At 35.6% G+C, this 27,251-nt stretch overlaps 1 protein-coding gene across 19 annotated transcripts in view; it reads left to right on the top strand.

The window, feature by feature from the left end:
• RHOT1 (ras homolog family member T1) overlaps positions 1–27,251 on the top strand; it is a 91,150-nt gene that overhangs the window by 23,031 nt on the left and 40,868 nt on the right. For 8 of the 19 annotated variants that reach the window (XM_082370884.1, XM_082370881.1, XM_082370876.1 and 5 more), the window contains 14 exons: positions 220–328; positions 626–727; positions 12,049–12,147; positions 12,663–12,771; positions 13,356–13,476; positions 15,645–15,729; positions 16,102–16,247; positions 17,610–17,710; positions 19,145–19,275; positions 19,962–20,045; positions 21,538–21,657; positions 22,656–22,858; positions 23,925–24,020; positions 25,659–25,781. In XM_082370884.1, the coding sequence (XP_082227010.1) occupies positions 220–328; positions 626–727; positions 12,049–12,147; positions 12,663–12,771; positions 13,356–13,476; positions 15,645–15,729; positions 16,102–16,247; positions 17,610–17,710; positions 19,145–19,275; positions 19,962–20,045; positions 21,538–21,657; positions 22,656–22,858; positions 23,925–24,020; positions 25,659–25,781 (1,629 nt within the window). The remainder of the gene's footprint in view (positions 1–219; positions 329–625; positions 728–12,048; positions 12,148–12,662; positions 12,772–13,355; positions 13,477–15,644; positions 15,730–16,101; positions 16,248–17,609; positions 17,711–19,144; positions 19,276–19,961; positions 20,046–21,537; positions 21,658–22,655; positions 22,859–23,924; positions 24,021–25,658; positions 25,782–27,251) is intronic. The other 11 variants (XR_014238198.1, XR_014238199.1, XR_014238200.1 and 8 more) reach the window with 3 other exon arrangements.

Genomic DNA, 27,251 nt, shown 5'->3' with positions numbered 1-27,251 from the left:
GTAATGCTTAGAACAGTCCCTGGTTTATAATAGGAACTCAGTAAATATTTGTTGATTATGAACATGCTTTCCAGGGTGCTTGGGCTGACTAAGATAGAGGGTTCATATTGAGGAGACTAAGTAAATCTTATTAGTTAGACTAGGTTACAATGTACATTAAAATATAAATCTAATGTCTTTTGCCTTCCTTATTATTACAATGTGCCCTGTTTATTTCAGGCTGCCTTTGATATTGGTTGGGAACAAATCTGATCTGGTGGAATACAGTAGTATGGAGACCATCCTTCCTATTATGAACCAGTACACAGAAATAGAAACCTGTGTGGAGGTATGCCGTATCATTTGATTTTGAAATTTACGGTTGGTGAATTCTCACTAAATTGAGGTTCAGAATAGAAGGGAGGGAAGATGTGGGGTGGAATAAATTTGTTTGTGAAGTCATGTAAACCAAATAAAACAGAGAACTTGGAGATGGCCTCTGAGCTCTTTGTAGACAGTCATATTGTGATATCCACTAACAAAAATGAACTTTTTTCAGTTTCTTCAAGGAATGTTGATAGTTTAAAAAATATTTTTAGCTCTCATAATTGTTTTCAGAGTGAAAAATTTTAAACTTTCTTTTCAGTGTTCAGCAAAAAATCTGAAGAACATATCGGAGCTCTTCTATTATGCACAGAAAGCTGTTCTTCATCCTACAGGGCCCCTGTACTGCCCAGAGGAGAAAGAGGTAAACCCTCCATCCCACCAGGCTATGTTAGTAGGGGCTGGAATGTGTAGGTAGTAACTCCGTTATGATAACGATTTTTAGTAACTCTGAAGTATTCATCTAAACTGCTAAAATTAAAATTTATTGCTTACTGTACTGTTATATTTTCTAGGTACTTTTCTTCAAAGACATTCGCATTAAATAGTCAGAATAATATTCCAGATCAAATATTATTTCAGGAAATACCATTAAAACAAACAGAAGAATTGGCAATTGTAACAACAAAAAGTCCAAAGACTTAACTAATGGTCTACTTGTTTTGCTACTATTAAATCCACGAATCTGTGGGATGAATTGGGAGATTGGGATTGACATATACACTAATATGTATAAAATAGATAACTAATAAGAAGGTGCTGTATAAAAAATAAATAAATAAAATAATATTCAAATCAAAGAAAAAAATCCACAAACTTAAAAACACATACAAGCAAAAAACTTGTGTAATTATTTGACATGGGTACAATATGTAATACAATTTGAATACTCCCTTTTGTTCCATAGCTTAGAAACACAGTAATTCCTTAATGAAATATCTAAAATTTAACAATATTTTACCATAGACTTTTAAAATTAATTTTTAAATTGAGATGTAACTCACATACCATAAATTTCACCCTTTTGAAGTGTTCTCTTCAGTGATTTTTAATGTATTCACAAAATTGTGTGTCCATCCTCACTGTCTGACTCCAGAGCGTTTCATCTCCCCAAAAGAAACCTTGTACCCACTAGCAGTCACTCCCATTACCCCCTCCTTCCTTACCCCAGTTTTTGGCAACCACTAATCTTCTTTCTGTCTCTATGGATTTGCTTATTCTGGACATTTCATATAAATGGAATCATACAATATGTGGTCTGTTGTGTCTGGCTTCTTTTATTTACTTATTTATTTATTTATTTTTGAATTTTATTTAATTTATTTTTTATACAGCAGGTTCTTATTAGTCATCCATTTTATACACATCAGTGTATACATGTCAATCCCAATCTCCCAGTTCATCCCACCCACACCCCCACCCACACCCCCACTGCCCCCCTTGGTGTCCATACGTTTGTTCTCTACATCTGTGTCTCTATTTCTGCCCTGCAAACCGGTTCATCTGTACCATTTTTCTAGGTTCCACATGTATGCGTTAATATGCGATATTTGTTTTTCTCTTTCTGACTGACTTCACTCTGTATGACAGTCTCTGGATCCATCCACGTCTCTGCAAATGACCCAATTTCATTTCTTTTTATGGCTGAGTAATATTCCATTGTACATATGTACCACATCATCTGTATCCATTCGTCTGTCAATGGGCATTTAGGTTGCTTCCATGACCTGGCTATTGTAAATAGTGCTGCAATGAACATTGGGGTGCATGTGTCTTTTTGAATTACGGTTTTCTCTGGGTATATGCCCAGTAGTGGGATTGCTGGGTCCTATGGTAATTCTATTTTTAGTTTTTTAAGGAACCTCCATACTGTTCTCCATAGTGGCTGTATCAATTTACCTTCCCACCAACAGTGCAAGAGGGTTCCCTTTTCTCCACACCCTCTCCAGCATTTGTTGTTTGTATATTTTATGATGATGCCCATTCTAACTGGTGTGAGGTGATACCTCATGGTAGTTTTGATTTGCATTTCTCTAGTAATTAGTAATGTTGAGCAGCTTTTCATGTGCTTCTTGGCCATCTGTATGTCTTCTTTGGAGAAATGTCTATTTAGGTCTTCTGCCCATTTTTGGATTGGGTTGTTTGTTTTTTTAATATTGAGCTGCATGAGCTGTTTATATATTTTGGAGATTAATCCTTTGTCTGTTGATTTGTTTGCAAATATTTTCTCCCATTCTGAGGGTTGTCTTTTTGTCTTGTTTGTAGTTTCCTTTGCTGTGCAAAAGCTTTTAAGTTTCATTAGGTCCCATTTGTTTATTTTTTATTTTATTTCCATTACTCTAGGAGGTGGATCAAAAAAGATCTTGCTGTGATTTATGTCAAAGAGTGTTCACCCTATGTTTTCCTCCAAGAGTTTTATAGTGTCTGGCCTTACATTTAGGTCTTTAATCCATTTTGAGTTTATTTTTGTATATGGTGTTAGGGAGTGTTCTAATTTCATTCTTTTACATGTAGCTGTCCAGTTTTCCCAGCACCACTTATTGAAGAGACTGTCTTTTCTCCATTGTATATCTTTGCCTCCTTTGTCATAGATTAGTTGACCATAGGTGCGTGGGTTTATCTCTGGGCTTTCTATCCTGTTCCATTGATCTATATTTCTGTTTTTGTGCCAGTACCCTATTGTCTTGATTACTGTAGCTTTGTAGTATAGTCTGAAGTCCAGGAGTCTGTTTCCTCCAGCTCCGTTTTTTTCCCTCAAGGCTGCTTTGGCTATTCGGGGTCTTTTGTGTCTCCATACAAATTTTAATATTTTTTGTTCTAGTTCTGTAGAAAATGCCACTGGTAATTTGATAGTGATTGCATTGAATCTGTAGATTGCTTTGAGTGGTATAGTAATTTCACAGTATTGATTCTTCCAATCCAAGAACATGGTATATCTCTCCATCTGTTTGTGTCATCTTTGATTTCTTTCATCAGTGTCTTATAGTTTTCTGCATACAGGTCTTTTACCTCCTTAGGTAGGTTTATTCCTAGGTATTTTATTCTTTTTGTTGCATTGGTGAATGGGACTGTTTCCTTAATTTCTTTTTCTGATCTTTCATTGTTAGTGTATAGGAATGCAAGAGATTTCTGTGCATTAATTTTGTATCCTGCAACTTTACCAGATTCATTGATTAGTTCTAATAGTTTTCTGGTGGCATCTTTAGGATTCTCTATGTATAGTATTATGTTATCTGCAAACAGTGACAGTTTTACTTCTTCTTTTCCAGTTTGTATTCCTTGTATTTCTTTTTCTTCTCTGATTGCCGTGGCTAGGACTTCCAAAACTATGTTGAATAATAGTGGCGAAAGTGGACATCCTCGTTTTGTTCCTGATCTTAGAGGAAATGCTTTCAGTTTTTCACCATTGAGAATGATGTTTGCTGTGTGTTTGTCGTATATGGCCTTTATTATGTTGAGGTAGGTTCCCTCTGTGCCCACTTTTTGGAGAGTTTTTATCATAAATGGGTGTTGAATTTTGTCAAAAGCTTTTTCTGCATCTATTGAGATGATCATATGGTTTTTCTTCTTCAATTTGTTAATATGGTGTATCACATTGATTGATTTGCGTAAATTGAAGAATCCTTGCATCCCTGGGATAAATCCCACTTGATCATGGTGTATGATCCTTTTAATGTGTTGTTGGATTCTGTTTGCTAGTATTTTGTTGAGGATTTTTGCATCTATATTCATCAGTGATATTGGTCTGTAATTTTCTTTTTTTGTAGTATCTTTGTCTGGTTTTGGTATCAGGGTGATGGTGGCCTTATAGAATGAGTTTTGGAGTGTTCCTTCCTCTGTAATTTTTTGGAAGAGTTTGAGAAGGATGGGTGTTAGCTCTTCTCTAAATGTTTGATAGAATTCACCTGTGAAGCCACCTGGTCCTGGACTTTTGTTTGTTGGAAGATTTTTAATCACAGTTTCAATTTCATTACTTGTGATTGGTCTGTTCATATTTTCTATTTCTTCCTGGTTCAGTCTTGGAAGGTTATACCTTTCTAAGAATTAGTCCATTTCTTCCAGGTTGTCCATTTTATTGGCATAGAGTTGCTTGTAGTAGTCTCTTATGCTGCTTTGTATTTCTGTGGTGTCCGTTGTAACTTCTCCTTTTTCATTTCTAATTTTATTGATTTGAGTCCTCTCCCTCTTTTTCTTGATGAGTCTGGCTAAAGGTTTACCATTTTGTTTATCTTCTCAAAGAACCATCTTTTAGTTTTATTGATCTTTGCTATTGTTTTCTTTGTTTGTATTTCATTTATTTCTGCTCTGATCTCTATGATTTCTTTCCTTCTATTAACTTGGGGTTTTGTTTGTTCTTTCTCTAGTTCCTTTAGGTGTAAGTTTAGATTGTTTATTTGAGATTTTTCTTGTTTCTTGAGGTAGGCTTGTATTGCTATAAACTTCTCTCTTAGAACTGCTTTTGCTGCATCCCATAGGTTTTGGATCGTCATGTTTTCATTGTCATTTGTCTCTAGGTAATTTTTGATTTCCTCTTTGATTTCTTCAGTGATCTCTTGGTTGTTTAGTAACGTATTGTTTAGCCTCCATGTGTTTGTGTTTTTTACGTTTTATTCCCTGCAATTGATATCTTTTTTTTTTTTTAATTTATTTATTTTATTATTTTTATTTTTGGCTGTGTTGGGTCTTCGTTTCTGTGCGAGGGCTTTCTCTAGTTGCGGCAAGTGGGGGCCACTCTTCATCGCAGTGCGCGGGCCTCTCACTATCGCGGCCTCTCTTGTTGCGGAGCACAGGCTCCACACGCGCAGGCTCAGTAGTTGTGGCTCACGGGCCTAGTTGCTCCGCGGCATGTGGGATCTTCCCAGACCAGGGCTCGAACCCGTGTCCCCTGCATTAGCAGGCAGATTCTCAACCACTGCGCCACCAGGGAAGCCCTATTCCCTGCAATTGATTTCTAATCTCATAGCGTTCTGGTCAGAAAAGACGCTTGATATGATTTCAATTTTCTTAAATTTACCACGGCTTGATTTGTGACCCAAGATGTGATCTATCCTGGAGAATGTTCCGTGTGCACTTGAAAAGAAAGTGTAATCTGCAGTTTTTGGATGGAATGCCCTATAAATATCAATTAAATCTATCTGGTCTATTGTGTCACTTAAAGCTTGTGTTTCCTTATTAATTTTCTGTCTGGATGATCTGTCCATTGGTGTAAGTGAGGTTTAAAGTCTCCACTGTTATTGTGTTAGTGTCGATTTCCTCTTCTACAGCTGTTAGCAGTTGCCTTATGTATTGAGGTGCTCCTATGTTGGGTGCATATATATTTATAATTGTTATATCTTCTTCTTGGATTGATCCGTTGATCATTATGTAGTGTCCTTCCTTGTCTCTTATAGCATTTTTTATTTTAAAGTCTGTTTTATCTGATATGAGTTTTGCTACTCCAGCTTTCTTTTGATTTCCATTTGCATGGAATATCTTTTTCCATCCCCTCACTTTCAGTCTGTATGTGTCCCTGGGTCTGAAGTGGGTCTCTTGTAGACAGCATATATATGGGTCTTGTTTTTGTATCCATTCAGCAAGCCTGTGATTTTGTTTGGAGCATTTAATCCAGTCACGTTTAAGGTAATTATCAATATGTATGTTCCTATTACCATTTTCGTAATTGTTATGGGTTTGTTTTTGTAGGTCCTTTTCTTCTCTTGTGTTTCTGGCCAGAGAAGTTCCTTTAACATTTGTTGCAGAGCTGGTTTGGTGGTGCTGAATTCTCTTAGCTTTTGCTTGTCTGTAAAGCTTTTGATTTCTCCATCGAATCTGAACGAGATCCTTGCTGGGTAGAGTAATCTTGGTTGTAGGTTCTTCCCTTTCATCACTTTAAATATATCATGTCACTCCCTTCTGGCTTGTAGAGTTTCTGCTGAGAAATCAGCTGTTAACCTTATGGGAGTTCCCTTGTATGTTATTTGTCATTTTTCCCTTGTTGCTTTCAATAATTTTTCTTTGTCTTTAATTTTTGTCAATTTGATTACTATGTGTCTCGGCGTGTTTCTCCTTGGGTTTATTCTGTATGGGACTCTCTGCGCTTCCTAGACTTGGGTGGCTATTTCCTTTCCCATGTTAGGGAAGTTTTTGACTATAATCTCTTCAAATATTTTCTCGGGTCCTTTCTCTCTCTCTTCTCCTTCTGGGACCCCTATAATGCAGATGTTGCTGTGTTTCATGTTGTCCCAGAAGTCTCTTAGGCTGTCTTCATTTCTTTTCATTCTTTTTTCTTTGTTCTGTTCCACGGCAGTGAATTCCACCATTCTGTCTTCCAGGTCACTTATCCATTCTTCTGCCTCAGTTATTCTGCTATTGATTCCTTCTAGTGTATTTTTCATTTCAGTTATTGTATTGTTCATCTCTGTTTGTTCATTCTTTAATTCTTCTAAGTGTTTGTTCTTTAATTCTTCCCAGTCTTTGTTAAACATTTCTTGCATCTTCTCGATCTTTGCCTCCAATTCTTTTTCCGAGGTCTTGGATCATCTTCACTATCATTATTCTGAATTCTTTTTCCGGAAGGTTGCCTATCTCCACTTCATTTAGTTGTTTTTCTGGGGTTTTATCTTGTTCCTTCATCTGGTACAAAGTCCTCTGCCTTTTCATTTTGTCTGTCTTTCTGTGAATGTGGTTTTTGTTCCACAGGCTGCAGAATTGTAGTCCTTCTTGCTTCTGCTGTCTGCCCTCTGGTGGATGAGGCTATCTAAGAGTCTTGTGCCTATTTATTTTTTAAAATTAATTAATTAATTTTTGGCTGCGTTGGGTTTTTGTTGCTGCGCATGGCTTTCTCTAGTTGTGGCGAATGGGGGTTACTCTTTGTTGTGGTGCATGGGCTTCTCATGGCGGTGCCTTCTCTTGTTGCGGAGCACGGGCTCTAGGCATGCGGGCTTCAGTAGTTGTGGCACACAGGCTCAGTAGTTGTGGTGCATGGGCTTAGTTGCTCTGTGGCATGTGGGATCTTCCCAGACCAGGGCTTGAACCCGTGTCCCCTGCATTGGCAGGCAGATTCTTAACTACTGCGCCACCAGGGAAGTCCCTGTGTCTGACTTCTTTCACTTAGTGTAACGTTTTCAAGTTACATCCATCCATGTTGTAGCGTTATTAGTACTTCATTCCTTTTTATGGTCAAATGATACTTCATTTTATGGATATACCACATTCTGTTTATCCATTCATCTGTTGTTGGATATTCGGGTTGCTTCCACTTTTTGGCTGTTCTAAATAGAGCTGCTAAGAACATTCGCACATAAGTTTGAACCCCTGTTTTGAGTGTCTATTTAGCAGTGGAATTGCTAGGTCATTTGGTAATTTTATGTTTTACTTACTGAGGAAACACTAAACTATATGAAAGTCCCAATTTCTCCACATCTTTGCCAACACTTGTTATTCCCCAGCCCCCACCTCTGTTTGTTTGTTTATAGCTATCCTGGTAGATGTGAGTGGTATCTCATTGTTGTTTGAACTGCATTTCTTTGATGGCTAATGATGTTGGACATCTTTTCATGTGCTTATTGGCCATTTGTATATCTTCTTTGGAGAAAGGTCTATTTGAGTATTTTGCCCATTTCTTAATGGAGTTATTTGTTTCTTTTGTTGTTGTTTTTGAGTTTTTAAGAAATAAAAGTTTGCTGGGGGAAAAAAAGTTTCCTGAAAACATTTTTTTCAGGAAAAGTTTATAGTATCGGTGAGTGGTTGGAGAACTGACCCACAGGCCAAATTTGGCCTGCCACCTGTTTTTATACAGCCTATGAGCTAAGATACATTTTACATTTTTTAATGATTGGGGAGAAAATCAAAAGGAATAATATTTTGAGATATGGGAAAATTATATGACATTCAGATTTCACCATTGATAAATAAGTTTTATTGCAACACAACCACCTTCATTCCTTTATGTTTGTCTGTACTTTCCTGTTACAAAGGCAGAGTTGCATAGTTGCAACAGAGCTTATATGTGGTAACTGTCATCACACTGCTGCTCAGTGCACTGCTAACTGGACTGACACGGTTCAAATGCGGCAGCGTTTCATGTACCATGTGTACCACTGTACTGCAGCATTTTATTTTTTTATTATCAGTATATACCTATCATGCCAAAACAAGAAAAGAAAAAAAGTGGGTTTTCAGATGGCAAAACAGATATATATTCTGAGCTCTAATTTCAGCATTGGTGTTTTTGGACCTAAATGCATGTGCAAAAGAAATTTCCTTATTTCCTAATCCATTTGACCGTGCAGTTGAGGAGCTTCCACCCATCCTTCAGTTGGAACTGATCAATCTGCAGTGTAATGATGTGTTAACAGGCAGTAGCAAAAAAAAAATCAAATATGATTCTGTAAATGCCTTCCAAGTGATGAATGTGCTCAATTAAAGTTATATGTTTACAGATATGTGTCACTATTGGCAGTGTGTATCTGTGTAAAAAGACATTTTCAAAGATGAAATATGTAAAATCTCATTACAGATCAGCATTAACAGCTGAACACTTGGAATTGATTTTCATGATAGGGAATGCTGACTTTTTTTTTTAGTTTAAGTATAGTTGATTTACAATATTGTGTTAGTTTCGGGTGTATAGCGTAGTGATTTGTTTTTTGTTTTTGTGGGTTTTTTTGCAGATTATATTCCCTTATAAGTTATTACAAGATAGGGAACATTAACTTTGAACCCTAATGAAGCCAAATGTTATCCCTCTACGAGGAATTCCATCCTTCTCATTAGTAGACCTGTATAGTAAATGTATACTCAGTTACTACTGTATTTTTAATTTCATTAATAAAAACTTTGTGGAAATTTGATTATCTCTTGCTATGTAAGTACCAACATGATATCCTTGATTTTGCCTGTTGACCCCCAAAACCTAAAGTATTTGCTATGTAGCTCTTTACCAAAAAAGTGCTGACCCCTGGTATAAATATTAATCTGAGTTATCCCTTAATCTGACCCTGATTTACTCTTCCTTAATCCTGGTTTACTGTTCCTTAATTGGAGTGTTTATTTCTAACTTGCTCTTAATTCAGTATTTCCCAAATTCACCTCCTAATAGTCACTAGGTGTACTTGTTAAAAATACAGATTCCATTCTGATTCAGCCAGGTGCTATATCTTATGATCAAGAAAATTTGGGAAACAGTCTCATACTGTAGAGATTTACTTCTGAGCTTAGCCTAGCAGTACATTAAATCCCCACTGTTAGTTTGTTCTCGATTCTCTAATTGCTACTTTTTTCTTAGGCCTATTATTAGTTCTGCTAATCTGCTAATCCTCCCTTCCCTGTAAAACACCTACTACCATCTGTTAGTCATTTCTTAGGTGGACCTGCCTAAGGCAAAATCTGTAACTTTTAGAGACTATATGCCTTGATTTATACAAGTACAAGCCTTGAGTCTAAGCTTAGAATCTTTTATTTAGACAACATTAATAAGCTTTTAACACAGATTTGAGGTAGGATCATCAGAAAGATTATATTCTAAATTAAAGCCTGAATTCGAAATATGTTTCCAGTGATGACGGACTCTGTATGACCCGTGGAGTCCTCTGCTTACCTAATAATGAAAAAGATCTGTGTGAGGGTTTAGATTACTTTATATGCAAAATGAGTTTATTTTATTACTGCCAAAATATTTTAGTTTTATTAAAGTATAATTTTTAATACTTTTAAAAAGTAGTCATTTTTTGGTGTTATATTTTAAGAGGTTAATATTTAAATATCGTATTGAGCTAGTACCTTAGAGCACTTTTGCTCCTGATGCATTTCAAGCTTTAATGAAAAATGCATCACTGTTTTTCTTCAATTACTTTTTTTAATGTAGCATTTTATGATACAAGGAAAAACCACTTGCAAATAAAAAGTTAGTTTTAGAGTCTGTTTTCTGCACCATTCTAGCTTTGCTACTTTTTGAAACGTTTAGATTATTATGTAACAGATTTTTAAAAGAAGAGTAAATAAAATATAATGTGATCTTTATTAATCTTGAATATCTAATATTAGGATCACATTTATAGAAGCAATATCTTATTTTTGCTTAAAAAATTATCCATGAATGTGATAGGTTATAGTCCATTTAACGTTCTGTTATGAAGAAAGCCCTGACCAGTGCTCCCTAAATGTTTGACTTCTTTTTCTCAGTTCTTTCTAATCTCTTTATGTCTTAGATTTTACCTTTTTATCATTATATCAAGTTGCTCTCCTAGAGCCCCTATTTAAACCAAAAGAAGATAACTGTTCCTTCATTTTTTTTTTTTTTTGCATCGTGACTCTGGTGGCTATCTTTTTTTTTTTTTTTTTAATTATTTATTTATTTATTTATTTTTGGCTGTGTTGGGTCTTTGTTTCTGTGTGAGGGCTTTCTCCAGTTGCGGCAAGCGGGGGCCACTCTTCATCGCGATGCGCGGGCCTCTCACCATCGTGGCCTCTCTTGTTGCGGAGCACAGGCTCCAGACGTGCAGGCTCAGTAGTTGTGGCTCACGGGCCTAGTTGCTCCGCGGCATGTGGGATCTTCCCAGACCAGGGCTCGAACCCGTGTCCCCTGCATTGGCAGGCAGATTCTCAACCACTGCGCCACCAGGGAAGCCCTCTTTTTTTTTTTTTAACACCTTTATTAGAGTATATTTGCTTTACAATGGTGTGTTAGTTTCCACTTTGTAACAAAGTGAATCAGCTATACTTCCTTCCTATTTTTAAAAGAACTTATTTTATGCACTTGAGTTTGACATGTTAGTGTGATCAAAACTCATCATTACTGTTTGCTCTGGAGAGCCATATCACTGAAGTTAGTAAGCTAACAAGTACACATTTCCTCCCCTTTCCACCTCATTTCTCTTATTCAGATGTCCATAAGATATCTCCCTCCATGTTCACACCGTGTTCAGAAATCTTCCTGAAAGTTTTATTTTCTCAAAATTGTTGACAGTGATTTTCCTATAGCAGTTATACAGCTTAGAAGCATGTGGGGCTTATTTTTAAATAGTCAAATATTTGTTCTATCCATTATAAATCCTAAAATAAAAGTTGTCAAAGTACATTTCCAGCAGCTTTTCTTATAAAAGTTGTAGAGTCAAAAATGTTTTTTTAAATGTAATTCTTATCTCATAATAGGAAGTTAGTAAAAGACTTGTACACTTATCAACCAGTGCTATTTTGTCACCTGCTTGCGAATCAGTACATTTTATATCCCAGCTTTGATATATACACACACACAAGTGACAGACCAAAACATTTAGTCCCATTTTGCTGCTAGAAGGTCAAAAATCAGAGAAGTTGGGGGGGAAAAGCCTTTACTATAGTTTTATGTCAGCTCAAATTCTTTATGGAATGAGAGAGGGCATTTGTTCTTTATATGACTGGAAGAATGAATCTTCCTTAAAGATGAATTTCTCTTTTGCCCATCTTCAGAGGGTGTGTGGTCACGAAGGGAGAGTTTAACTATTCCAGATATCGGTCCAAGTAAATATTGCCTCATTTACTTAAAGTGGTTTGGGTATAAAAGGAAATGGCTTTGCTTTAGTTCATTTTTCATGTTGGTTGTATTTGATGTTATGTATTTGACAGTGAAAACATTCAGAATTCTTCTCAGCATATTTATGAAAATCATATTTTAAAATCCGAGCTATTTACATTAAAACGATTGTTTCTTTTCTCAATGATTTATAGATGAAACCAGCCTGTATAAAAGCCCTTACTCGTATATTTAAAATATCTGATCAAGATAATGATGGTACTCTCAATGATGCTGAACTCAACTTCTTTCAGGTAGCCTTCTTTTATTTCAGATATTTGTGTATCTTGGTCTTTTTTTGCTGAGAAGAGAAAAAATTTATTGGCTTGAACAATGGTATTTTGATAAACATGCATCTCTTTCATGTAAAAACTCTCTTTCACATCAGGCTATTTAATTTTTACCTAGGGGATAAAACTCTCTTATGCTTAGGAATTGAGGGGACTCTGAGAGTGTCATTTCATGATGTACAGTGGGTGTATTAAAGATGACTTGAAGTCTGAACTCTGAATTATTTTTCTTTCTCGGTTTTGTATAACATAGCTACACAAAAAGCTCTGTGTTTTAGGAACATGATGGGGAGAGTAGGGAAAACATGTCCTAAGTATGACATGTTTTACTTAATACAAAGTAGAGGCTCTGCTAATTCAGAATTTGTTTCCTTTGGGTGCAACTCTTTGATTTACTGTTGCTTTGTGGATTAATATTTGTATTATTTGTGGTTTTAATGCTGATTTGTTTTTAACTTTATTTTTATGTTTTTTGCTAGAGAATTTGTTTCAACACTCCATTAGCTCCTCAAGCTCTGGAAGATGTCAAAAATGTAGTCAGAAAACATATAAGTGATGGTGTGGCTGATAGTGGATTGACACTGAAAGGTGGGTGAATGGTGCTTTTTCCCCCTTTTGAATTTAATATTTTCAAAATTTGGCAGAAGGCAGAAGTCTTTATAGTATTATCTATATTTAGGGAAATGTTTGTATTTACTATTATACCTAAAATCTAACCTGGATGTTTAAGAGTTGGAAGAGGCAGGTGTTGGTGGGGATAATTATCTTTACTGTGAGTATAAATTAGAGGTAGGGAAATTGATTGGCTCTCAGGAGTGCAGAGGTCCATCTGCGGGTAAGAGATTTCAGAAACAAATTTATCTTAAAATTAAAATGATTTCATTTGTTTTTATCATATAACCATGTGAATGTCAGTATATTCCTTGGGATATGTTTTTGGCCCTTTCATGTAGCGCCATCTCTTGCTGACTTGGGTGTATCTGTGAAATGATTCTGAAATCAACTCTTTGAGACACTTGTGAACTTTGTTTTGGTTTGACCTTCCATATGCAAGACTAGTACACATATGTTCAGTAGTCTAGCTCTTGCCATTATGTGTTACATGCTTTTCTCCCATGTGACTCTGTACCCATTTTCACATCAGCTATATTTACTAATTTATTTTATTTCAGGTTTTCTTTTTTTACACACACTTTTTATTCAGAGAGGGAGACATGAAACTACTTGGACTGTGCTTCGACGATTTGGTTATGATGACGATCTGGATTTGACACCTGAATATTTATTTCCCTTGTATGTACCTTTGGCTTCTAATTGATTTCACTTGCCAGTATTTTAAAGTTTTATTTAGCACGTTGGTAGGTAGGCTCTGAGCTACTCAGGAACAATTTATAGATTTATAGAGCCATTTATAGCAGGGTTTCTCAAACTCGGCACTACTGACATTTTGGACTAGATAATTCTTTATTGTAGAGCCTGTTCTACGAGTTATAGGATGTTTATTAGCACCTCCTTAGATGCTGGTAGCACCTCTTCCCCCAGTCGTGACAGCCAAAAATGTCCCCTCAGGAGTGAAATCATCCCCAGTTGAGAGCCACTGATTTATAGCATGGCTCAAACTCTTCCTCTTCTTCTAATGAAGAATACAAGTATCTTTTTTTATTCATTTTATTGAGGAAGGAGATAAAAGATGCTAGACGAACTTGTTTTTAGAGTCAAGGGATCAGAAATATATTGGTTAGCATTTTTCTTTTCTTTAGTCCTTCTCTTCCCTAAGTTTTATAGCCTGTTTTCAGCTCAGGATAAAATAAGTATTCTTCCTAAACGACCAGTCTCTTTGTGGTTATTTTTCTTTAGATAGTGATATGTTTAAGTTCTGTATGTTTAATGATGAACCCAGCATCACCCTGAAATAGGAGACTGCCTTGCTATAGGATGCCTCTCCCATACCCAAGGGAAGTAGGCTTTTCAGGGAAGTGACTTCCCAAGATCTGGCCTTTGAGCCTTTCGCCTTTTTTCTTCGCTTTTTCAGTAGCACATTATCTTCATGTTCTCCTTTTTAATTTTAGCATAGCACTCCTAGCTCTCCGTGTAAGGGTTCAGAAAAACTTTGTTGTTGTTTTTCCTTCCCCATCATTAAGGAAGCAAAATTTCTAGTTGGATTCCTGGTCCATTAATCAGTTCTAAGTTAAAACTTCCCTTGTCAAAGTTATTAAATCTTGGCTCAAGTAATTTCCCAGGTTTTTCAATAAATATATATTGAATGAATGCATTTGTCCCAGGACTTTTTTATCAAGTTTTCTTTTCTGTGCCATTTATGTGGGTAGATAAATTCTACGGGAGGTTGCTTATTGCTTTCTAAAGTATGACAATAAGGAAACTCCATCTTTTATGGCTTTGTGACTTACACTAAGATCTCTTTTAATTTCTTTCTGCGCTCTACCTTTAATTATCTGTTAAATAGCCCCTTCAAAGTCACCCCTTGAGTCTTCTTATTAAAATCTCTGCCCCTGTCCTTCACACTGCTGCTAGATTAGTAGATATACAACATGGATTTTGCCATGTCACTTTCCCTTCAAGACAGGATAAATCCTAAGCTTCTTAACCTGGTGTAGGAGGTCATTCATGATCTGCTCACTCTGGCTCACACCCTGCCTTCATTCTAGAAGTAAATACTAAACTATTTCTGGTCTACCAATCAGATATTGTTTCCCACTCCAGGCTTTTGCCCGTGGTATTTTTACTCTCTTCCTCCCTCTCCCCCCAACCTAATTCATGTCTGTTATCCTTCAAGTCTCAATACAGGTGACAGTGTCTCTCAGCAGTGCTGACACCTTCCCATCCCCAGGCCAAGGTGTTCCCTTTTACAAGGGTTCCCCTAGCATCTGTAGTTTACCCATACTCAACAGTTGCCTCGTTCTGTTGAGATAGTGAGGTTATCTACTTGTGGTCTGTCTCCAGCTTGAATGTGGTTCCTTAGAGGTAGGGAGCCTGTCTTGTTTTTATGTCCCCAGTACCTCCGTGCATTTGATAAATGTTTATTGACTCGAATTTAGGGTGTGTCAAAGGTCAAATCAGGCAGAAATAACATCTCTTCACATCATTTTCAACTCATTACAATGTTGACATTGTTTAAAGCTCATAATTTTGACTTATAATTGATTTGTAGGAAGAACAACCCATTACAGTTTAATCAGTATGGTCTGTAAACTTTTTAATACAACCTGCCCTTCAGATAGTTAAGAAAACTGTCACCTTGGAATGAGCACTATTATGACTCTTCTGAGAATTGCCATACCACTGCAGTGACTTTCCCTGGGGAAGTCTAAATGGCTACAGAAAACATGTTCTGTAAATGCTGTCATCCTACAAAAAGACTTGTTGCAATTTCATGTTCATTTCTCCAATTAAATTTTAATATTTGGTTAATGATTTATTTTACTTTTTTTTTTCATCAACAGGCTAAAAATACCTCCTGATTGCACTACTGAATTAAATCATCACGCATATTTGTTTCTCCAAAGTACTTTTGACAAGCATGATTTGGTAAGCATTTAGCTGCAGTTTTCCATGATATATGATAAAATATTTTCCTGTGAATGATGTAACTCTGTTCCCTGAGCTATTGGGTATTCCTGTCACATAGCCAAAAATTACCCAAACTTTCTTAAACTAGCAAAGATACTTTCTCATATTATTTACTTTATTATTTTCTCAAGATGAAAAAGTCTAGTTTCTGATAGACCCTAGCATAGGTTTCCTTATATATGTGTAAGGAGTTTTCTTGATAAAATGTAAAATTTCTCTTCATTTGTTAGTTTTTAGAAACATAGCTTTGCTTGATTAGGGGGCTCTTGCATTTGGGAATTATCCTCTTAGATATCTAAATGTTATGTATGCTTCCTTGTGTATCTTCAGGATAGAGACTGTGCTTTGTCACCTGATGAGCTTAAAGACTTGTTTAAAGTTTTCCCTTACATACCTTGGGGGCCAGATGTGAATAACACAGTTTGTACGAATGAAAAAGGCTGGATAACCTACCAGGGATTCCTTTCCCAGTGGACGTGAGTATAAAGCTCACTTCTTTCCTCTAGAGTTACAGCTAGTTTGAAATTATGGTGCATTACATTCATCATTTTGTATATTTGTCAGATCTTGTGAAATGCTTCAATGATAGCTGCCTGTGAGCAGGATTTATAGTGCTGCTGCTATCTCTAAGATGAACTATAGATGTTCTATAAATTTATCAGGAAGGGATGTGTTTGCTTCTGGATGAGGTACAGGGAAACAGTAATAAGTCATATAAAAATGGAAGTAGGGGCTTCCCTGGTGGCGCAGTGGTTGAGAGTCTGCCTGCCAATGCAGGGGACACGGGCTCGAGCCCTGGTCTGGGAGGGTCCCACATGCCGCGGAGCAACTGGGCCCGTGAGCCACAACTACTGAGCCTGCGCGTCTGGAGCCTGTGCTCCGCAATGGGAGAGGCCGCGGCCGTGAGAGGCCCGCGCACCGCGATGAGGAGTGGCCCCCGCTCGCCAGAACCGGAGAAAGCCCTCGCACAGAAATGGAGACCCAACACAGCCAAAAATAAATAAATAAATAAATTTATTAAAAAAAAAAAAAAAAAGGAAGTAAATTTTAATGCTTAAAAAATTTTTTATTGGAGTATAGTTGATTTACAGTGTGTTTTAATACTTTTGATTAAGGGAATTGGAAACATCATTGTCATTGTACAAATCTTGTATTTTCAGAATATGGGGAGAGCATATTTTACTTGACACTGAATTCTTACTTTGAGGGTTTTTTTGTTGTTGTTTGTTTTCAGTGAACTCTTAGACTTAGTGAGGGTGTCTACAGTCTTGTTGACCTGTTGTCTAGGGTGCTAAGAAAATTCTCGGGTTGTGCATAATGACATAAGTACTTTAGCCTTGGCGAGAATAACTTTCCCAACACCAGGGTCTGTTCTTTTTTCAAATCATACGAAAGACTAACTATTTTCAAGTGCCTTTCAGCCTTTCAGTTATTTTTTGCACCTTTTGCAAACCTTTTCAGATTTAATTATCATTAAGTCCTTAACTAGCTAGTATTTGCAGTACAATATGTAACTTGGGAAGCAAATAATATAAAATATCCCTGCTCTAGATCTTACCAGCTGCTCACTGCTCATCTGTGTGGCCTTGCTCTCTCTGGGCAGGTGGAATAGATACAGGAGTCCCCTCTACCCCCCATCTTGCATTCTTGTCCCTTTCATCTCTGCCCTAAGAATGTCACTGTAGGAAAAGCCATGGTTGGGCACATGGGAAATTAAAGCAGTCTGACAAAAATTATCTGGGTCTGGTGGTAAAATTATTTGAGCTGTTGTAAATTTTTTTTTTTTAATAAATATTCATTTAGGAACTTTTCACACTTTAAACTCTTCCCTTTCCTAGGCTCACGACCTATTTAGATGTGCAGCGGTGCCTGGAGTATTTGGGTTATCTAGGCTATTCAATATTGACTGAGCAAGAGTCTCAAGCTTCAGCCATCACAGGTAAGTATCTGAATGCTATTTAATTAGAAAAAAAATTTTTTTAAGATTCCAGTTTCATATGTAAAAAGAGTGAAAATAAATGCATCTTCATTAGTCTTCCATGTCTATACTCTATTTGTTTACCCTTGATTTGGTAATCACTTTTGAGGTAAGTTGCTTTTTGATTGTTTATCAAAAAGGAAAGAGTAGAGGTTTTACCTGTAGTCTCCCCCTGAGGGTACTTCATTGATGAAAATCAGGGAGGGCTATGGGCATGAAAAGTATTTACCAGTCTATCTTGTGTTTTAATTTTCTTTAAACATTAAAAACAATGCCTACTAACACATGATCCTGATATTCAACTGATTGTACATCTCTCAGTTTTAGAACCTTTTTCCACATTAAAAAATCTTTCACAGATCTTGTAATGTTAACCAGGCATTCTTGCCAGGCAATGTGCTCCACTTAAAGAAAACTCATAGATATAATATGAAATAACAAATTAGGGAACTGATCGTTTCAAGAAGTTCTTATATCCTAATTTGTGGGGAAAAATGCCATATCTTACAGGAAGCCCCATTACAAGAAGACAGCCTTTGTGAAATTGACAGCAAGTACCCTTCAAAGTACTTAACCAGTTAGACAGTATTTAATGCAGCACCAAAGACTAAGGAACTAATTAGCCAGCATGAGGTTCTTTCACTCAACAAAATATTGTGGCCATATTTCTATTATCAATAAGTATACTTTTATATATCTTTAATATTAGATAATATATCATCATATGGATATTCTATAACTTAACTACCCCATAATTATTATCTGTTTTTTATCACTTTCAGGTTTTTTTGCTATAAATAGTGCCTCTTGGTGAGCTTTCTTGTAGTTGAATCTTTGGGTATAGTTTAAGGAGGTCTCTTTACCTCAAGAAGAGATACCTCATTGCTCTGCTGATACAACATCGTTTTCAGGGCTGCCTCTTTTACAGATTTACCTTGCAAAGGCCAGTTAACCCTAGCGTGCATACTCTTTCCATTTATAGATCCAAGAGAGTGCAGTTTTGAGATAGCATCTTTTAGTTTATAATTTGTTATGACAATAATTTATAACAGAAAAAAAGATGGGATATAGTATTGGCTATATTCATTGTAATTTTCATTCATTTTTTGAGATACCATTTTGTTATGTAAACGTACTACTTATTTTATGATGAAATAAATATCATTTGGTTACTAGAAGTTTACTTTACAGCCGACTTTCAGAAATGCATCTTTTTCACTAAGTGGGGCCCTTCTGTATTATATTTTGTACTTTATTTCACATACAGCTTGACTACTGTACAGTATGTTTATTGATTGTAAAAATGATAAATAGCAATACCCTATTTTGCAGAATGTGAAATGAAGGCTCAGTGAGTCTAAGCGGTACATAATTAGCTTTTTTTTTTCTTTTTAGTAACAAGAGATAAAAAGATAGACCTTCAGAAAAAACAGACTCAAAGAAATGTGTTCAGATGTAATGTAATTGGGATGAAAAACTGTGGGAAAAGTGGAGTTCTTCAGGCTCTTCTTGGAAGAAACTTAATGGTGAGAGTTCTCAAGAAATAGAACTTTACTCAACAGATTTTTATAGTCACGAGTTTACATAATTTTTTCATAACCATTTACCTTTTTAGATGATTAGTAGAACTGAGTGACCTATGTATAATAGTAAGGTACAACTAAAGTGTAACAATAATCTCATTGAACTAGCTTTATCTTTGCTTCATTGATGTTAGCTATCATTTGTCTTTTTTTTTTTAACCAGCTTTTTGATGGAGATTAAATAAATACACATATGAAAGCATCAAACACAGTGCTTGGCATGAAGTAAATGTACAGTGATTATTTTAAACCGAATACTGATACCTAATTCTGACTACTGCCTTGAGTAAGGAGATTGACATATTTCTAGATGAAATAGCAGGCCAAATTATAGTGTAATGAGAATTGCCAGCAGGTGGCTCTGGAATAAACTTTCAGTGCTATAGTTTACTTCCTTTTCAGCTACTGCTTTCCCTTTATGCAGAACAAATGCATCTTTTATTTTAGACCTTAAGAACTAAGAAACAAAATCAATATCCCATTTGTATTGATAAATAATACATAGTGTAGAGAAGAATATCCTTTTTTTGGTAACACACCCACACATACATGCAGAGCGCATGTGTTGATGAAAACTAGTTCCTGTAATTTCTTACTATAAATACTGAGATGTTTTTGGTTGTTTTCAGAGGCAGAAGAAGATTCGTGATGACCATAAATCATACTATGCAATTAACACTGTTTATGTATATGGACAAGAGAAATACTTGTTGGTAAGAAGTTTTCTGGTATATAAAGATTATTAATTATTGGGTACATTTTAAATGACTCTTTGAAAACATAATTGGATTTAATTTAATGGTTTTTTTGTGATTTATTTTTTTACCTGGTTTATTCATTAGAATTAATTTTAATCCCCTTGATCCATGTGGTGATTACATGGGTGTAGATATAAGTAAAAATTCATCTATCTGTGTGCTTAATTGTATGTTATACCACTGTAAGAAAGTTAAAAAAAAAAAAAAAAATTAAATCCTCTTTGCTCTTTCTTCCACTTTTATTTTTAAAAATTATGTCCTCTATTGACTAGAAATTAGTTTGAAGACCTTTGTGCAGGTGTGGGGTAGTTTAATCTGTAATCTGAATCAGGTTGTATCTATTTAGCAGGGAGGAGTGTAGTTAACAAGTGTGGTAGCCTAAAAAATGATTGAAAGAATGGTATGACTGAAAAGATAATATGAAATAGTAGAAAGAGGTTTTATGTTCTTTTTGGATCCAGTCTGATTTTGGTTTGAATGCTGGTCCACCACTGATCAGCTGTGTGACCTCAGGCAAATTGCTTATTCTCTCTGAGCCTGAGTTTCTTATTAAGTTAACTAATATGAGAAGCTCCCGACAAATAATAAGTACTAAAGAAAGTTCATTCCCTTTTTTTTTTCTTTATGATAAAAGTTCTTTGTCAGTTTCTTGTTAAACCTGTTTATCTCTCATTCTTCCCCTAAGTATAATTCTTTATATTGGGTACTCAGTAAATCTTGCTGATCGTTAACTTTCCAGTTTTATTGTTAAAACCATTGATTGCAAATTGATGTCTTTCATGTCTCTGAATATCCATGCTCTAATAGTGTTTTATTTGGAATATATTGAGTCACCTCTGACTTTACACTTCCCCTTTCTTCTCCTCAACAAAGAAGCACTATCTTATATAGCTCAATACTGAATTTTATGCTTGTTGGATCATTATCCTATCACAGATGGGATGTTTAGATATTTTATAATAAACATTGAAAAAGAGTAGGTAGTGAAGTAGAACCAAATAACCTTAATGTACCGTCCTTTGCTTTTTGTTTTTGATTGGTGGGGAGGAAAGGTGGTGTGGTAGAAAGAAAAAAGACTTGGGAATCATATCTGAGTTCAATTTTTGGTCTGATGACTAGTTAGTTGTGCTATCTTTGGCAGTTGACCTAATCTCTTTAGCCTGTTTTCTTATCTATAGTATGTAGAGAACGCATGTAAAGGGCCTGCCTAGCACACTTTAGTCACTCACTAAATGTTAGTTTCTGTAGGACCTTAATCACCGTTTGTCATCTTCAAAAATCAGAAGCTACTTGTTTATCTATATGTCTTACTTCCAAAAATAGTCTGAAAATTTATGCTTAACTAGTATTTTTAAATTAGGAAGTCAAGTTAAGCAAATAATAAAACATCATGACTTTAATTTTACATCAGTGGTATGATACTTATGTTTCTTTTTCTTTTTACAAGTTGCATGATATCTCAGAATCGGAATTTCTGACTGAGGCTGAGATCCTTTGTGATGTTGTGTGCCTGGTATATGATGTCAGTAACCCTAAATCCTTTGAATACTGTGCCAGGATTTTTAAGGTTTGTTGCTCTTTTGGTCTAAAACCAAGTTTAACTTTATAAGGAGTTTAATGGAATTGTAATGTGGTGTTTTCTAACCAGGGAAATAAGAAAATTATTTGTGGAGCTTTTCAAAAATACATACATTTGTGTCCTATCCCTAAAGGTTCTGGTTTCATTCTGAGGTGGTAGAGTCGCAGACATCTGTATTTTTAAAAGTACTTTTTTCCACATGTGACTCTGATGTGCATTCCTGGTTAAGAACCTCTGCATTAATGGAAGGTCTTAGGAATGCACATGGATTATATGTTGCCCGTTATACCAAGAATAATAATAGAGCAAGGGGATAAACCAGAGGCTTGATAAGTTATCAGTTACTTTGAGATTATCAACAAGATTCAATAAGAGTAAAAAACTGTATGTACGAAGAAATTTACTCTAGCATTGTTTTTAATAACAAAAACCTGGAAATAATCCAAATGTCTAACAATAGGAGGATAGTTTACCAAATTGAGATAAAATGATCCTATGAAATTGATGTAGCCATTAAAAGTAATGGTTTTGAATTCTGAAAACATGGAAAATTCAGTATTATATTTTTAAATGGTTATGTCCAGCATGACTACAACTATGTAAACATATATATATATGCATGTGCTTAAGGACTAGAGGTAATATCAAAAAATGAAAATAGTATGCTTTAGGAGAGAGAATTTAGGTAGATTTCTTTTTATTTCAAAGTATTGTTTCTTTTTGAAAAAAAATTTTTTTTTTTCAAATTGTAGTGAATTTGAAGAATTGTTATAGGTTTATATTGTTACCAGCATTAGAAAAGTGGCCCCGGTCTTATTATGCTACTGACCTAGACAACTGCCAGTCTTTGCCTCTTAGTTTACTTTCTCCCTGAAACTGTTGATGCTTTCTTTGCCTATGTAGAGAAAAATTTTAGTGCCCATTTAGTTAAATTTAGTAATTTTTGAACTTGTCATCAGATTTTGATTTCACTTTTTATTCTGTAGCAACACTTTATGGACAGCAGAATACCTTGCTTAATCGTAGCTGCAAAGTCAGACCTGCATGAAGTCAAACAAGAATATAGCATTTCACCTACTGATTTCTGCAGGAAACACAAAATGCCTCCACCACAAGCCTTCACTTGCAATACTGCTGATGCACCCAGTAAAGATATCTTTGTTAAATTGACAACAATGGCCATGTACCCGTAAGTACTTGCTCTGCCATGATTTTCGTGTTGCATGGTTCGTGGTAACATTGCACGCCTTTATTAGCCATGAGGGTGGAATCTCTGTCACATAGAAGTTGTTCAGCAACAGAAAGAGACTTTGTAATGAGAAGGGACAAGTTTGAGTAAAAGCAGGTTTGGTTTGGGTACCAGAAGAAAATTATATCAATGGTGCTTCTGATAATATTTGACTATATTTGAGCAGGCTGTAACTATCTTAATAGGATAGTACAATAAAACTCAGCCCAATAAAATGGAATTTATTTAATAAATATATGGAATAAATAAACTCAATAAAATGGAATTGACATCATGCTAATAAGGCATTTCCATATGAACAAAAAGTTAACTTTTATATTTTTTCTGCTGATTAATTGACCTTGAGTATGTGAAGGATTCTAAAATCTTTTATGAATTTATGTTTAAATTATGGGTATGTTTGAGTTCAGGATATAATGTCTTTTTTTAGTGCTATAAAAAGTAATTGTAATTGGAATTCCTTCTATATAAATGTTTTACGTTGTGTTATGAGCCACAAATTTTATGTACATTTATTGTATATCTGTACATGCATATGCACAAGCACATAACTGTGGTCATCTTCGTAGTTTACTAACTGCCTTAAAATTGCATGCTTCTTAATGGCATTCTCCTCAAGTACGGTGTTTGTATAAATTCTGTTTTGTGACAAGATAGTTTTTCAGGCAGTGCGTTTCTCAGGACTTTACAGTTTATTCTATTTATTATTATGTTATTCTCTAAATTATTTTTCTTCTTATGAAAAGTACAGTATAACATAGAGTAATACTCAAAAATTGCTACAAGCCAAGGTTTTTCAAAAGGTTGTTAATTTGCACGGATTTTTCAAATCAGAGTTAATTTTATTGCTGTTCCATTAACTAGTACTTTAAAAAAAATGCAGCAAACCTTTGAAATTCTATTTGTATTGGAAGAGAAGTCATTCCTTCCTATTACTGTTAGATAAGCAAAACCTTATTTTTTATGTTTACCTTTGCTTTAAAACTTTCGTGTATGTTATCTACAGAGAGGATCATTACAGAGACAGACTCTCCCGAGACATGGGCAACACTGATAGAATAGAGAATTTGAGAAAAATCTGGGTCTTTCTAAAAACTGCTTTGTAAGTTACTTTTTCTTTATGGCTTCTATGGCATTTTGTTGACATTTTCTTATAGATGACCAAATCTTTTTCTCCATAATTCACATTCAGTAATTATCCAGAAACGCACTGCTTGGTTAGGCTTACTGCCTAACTGTATACTATGGTGTCTTTTTTTTTTTTTTACTATGTAAATGCACTGTCTTAATCTTGTAAATAACTGCAACTATGTTTTTAGATCTGCATCTTTAAAATTTTACTGCAATATGTGTGTGTGTGTGTGTGTGTGTGTGTATATGATAAATGTACATACATGGACACTTGTTTATACGGCTAATCGGAAACTACTTCTCATGAAGCATCTCCCTGTTGCTAAGCACACTTTGCATCCCTCCTTTTTGGGGGGTGGAGCCTGTATATGTTGAAGAGTCAGATTCAACTTATAAAATAACAGATGGATTCCAGTATGACAGCTGGCAGTGACTTAGTAGCAGTGATACGTTCATCATAAGTCAGATTTTAAAATGGAATGTCTTGAGCCTGTAAGAGTCTTTTAAAAAATTAATTCTTGTTTTTCTTCATGTTGGGAATTAGGCATTATTGGGATGCTGCTAATCTCCACAACCATGCCACCGTGTGCTGTGGTCTCATCAGATCTCACAAGCTAAGCCAAGTCAGATGGGGCCAGTCCATTGACTGAGAAGCCTCTAAAAAAATGTTCAGGTGTTACAGGAAGTGATGTAATTGATTCTTCAGGTGGCGCTCTTCTGAGTGGGTTCTGCGCCAGTACCTCTCCAGGGGTGGTGTGATGGCCTTGTATGTCTGAGTGGCTCTGACCACTGAGCAGTCATTGGAGACCCCCTACTTTGGTTGTTAGAGTGGAGGTGAAATGGGCTGCCCCACGTGCCTGTACCAACTAGTGCAACTCACTCAACCAGAAAGGAGTCAGAAAGCCTCCCTAAATTTCATATCTAATATCAATTGGATCCATTGTTGATTTTTACACCCTCACCCAGAGTTTCATATTATCATACTTAGCTGGTGTGTTTTGGTAGCAGATGAAATTAACCCTGTATTTTGGGTTCAAGTAGAAATTTATGAAGCACTTTGATTTCCTTTGGGAGCCATGGTGCTTGATGAATTAAAGACGATGTTGTTCATATCTCCTCAGGGTTGAACATACTCGTCTTTTGACTCTTTTGTGTATTTGTCACTCTTCTCCTTCCTGGTTTTCAGGCATGTGTATATACTGAGGGAGGAGGAGGGGATGGTTATTTAAATGCTAGCGAACTCTGACCTTTTGGTGGGTGCTGTGGCTTACTCAGTTTTTCTTTTATTAATTTAGATGAGGGTGCCATCTATTGCTGTGCATATTTATTCCACTAAAACCCTTGTACTAATAATTCTGTCCCCCCTCCAAAAAAGCAAAAGTGTTAGCTAATTTTCCTTAGATTTTCTATAGGGAGGGAGGAGGGAGCTATTGATGTTTATTATATTTTTGGTAAATGTGGAATTCTGCACAACTTTAGCATGCCCCACACTGTCCTTTTCCTTAGTGTTGCTTATGCCTAAATCTTTTTTTTTTACGTTGGCACACTCTGACTTGTGCCATATTTGTAAGTAAGAACTCAACTCCTGTCCTTCTGTGTGTTTTCGCAGCCATGCCCGGTTACGCTGTATGTGCACCTGCAACAGGTGTACATTTTGCATCTGTCAGAACTTCCTCAACTCAGACTTGCTGCAATCTGTAAAGAACAAAATCTTCACTGCAGTTCTTAACAGGTTCTTAACTTTCTTTACTGGGTACCAGGCATTCTGTTAAAATACAAAAGAAAAAAGTGGTTAACTATTTATTATACAAATACTACAAAGACAACAAGCTGACTGATGCCCAACTAACTTCCACTAAAATTCTCACTGTGGTGACAATGTTTAGTTCTGGAATCATCCTTAATGTTTAAAAATTAATAGATATATTTAGGGGACTATAAAGTAAGATTATATCTTTTTTTATTAAGGAAGTTAAAGTATTTTTTATATTAGAGGATAATATATGTAGGGAGATTAAAAATCTTTTGGCTGAGAGTTGTAGAAATAGATTAGGGCTTTAGTAAGGAAAAGACACATTGATTCCAAATGTTATACTGTACTCAGCTTGCATTCAAATAGTACACCTTATTAAAACCATACTTATATGAGCGGTATCTTGGGTTTGAAAAACTTCTCTATTGAAATTATTTATAGTTATAATTTACTTTTACTTTTAAGTACCTGGAATGTTTTTTTGAAATGAAGATAATAACCAACTTTAAGGATTCAAAGGAATATGGAAAAGAAAAAGATCTATAGTACTAGTTTTTGAGGTCTTTACAATTGAACCCGAAACATAAAGTATGCCTAGAAAGTAATATGCTTTTAAAAAAGAAAGAGAAACAACAACAAAAAAATAGGTTGTATACCTTCCCTCAGAGCAATAAACTTGGAAGGTTATGTTCTTATTCTGGTCATGCTACCTTTCTTTGTTCAAATCAATTTTACATTTTGTGAACATTTAAGAGCCTATGTAATATTAATTTGTATCTAATGTCAAATTTTTATGTGTCTATGAATGAATTACATTTTTGAAATCATTCAAATGTCGTTGGGAGCAGGGCTTGATTAAGACAGATGATCAAGCTAAACAGATTTTGGTTAGAAATGGATCTTATTTGGGTTACTGTTGGACTCTTACTGAGGGCTAGGCTCCGACTGTACCAAATGAGTAGGATAGTTTGTGTCCACCAGCAGTGTAGACATGGCTATTAAACAGTGAGGCTATATCTTATGTGAGTCAGAAACTGACTCTGAAGACATTCTAGAAGAGTTTCAGTGATGTTTTGAGCACTAGTAGCTCTGGAATAAGAATGCAGCCATCATAGGTGATTGCTTTGAAGGGATCACCACGCTCATTTGGTGGTGAAGTTCTGCCTCTGTCTTTTGAATGGCATCTTAGAAAGAGTAACACAGACAGATTTGCTCATGACAACTGTCTGAGAAAGTGCAAGGCTAGTTCAAACCAAACAGCATTCAGGAGCTCCGGTGTTGGAAATGGTAGAGTTGGAAGAGATTCTAGAATTCATCTGGCCTAACCTCCCATTAGATTGCCTTCCTGCGAGCCTTCCTGAGAGAGTACTGTTTATCTGCTGATGGCTTTCCTCATTGGAGAGGGTTTTTGCTTTTGCCTTTTTTTTTTTTTTTTGACTAAAATTATTT

This window comes from Balaenoptera borealis, assembly GCF_965194805.1.
Source record: "Balaenoptera borealis genome assembly, chromosome: 20".
NCBI classification, from domain to species: Eukaryota; Metazoa; Chordata; class Mammalia; order Artiodactyla; family Balaenopteridae; genus Balaenoptera; species Balaenoptera borealis.
Note: the sequence above shows the minus strand (reverse complement) of the source record. Positions and strands in the feature narration are given on the sequence as shown.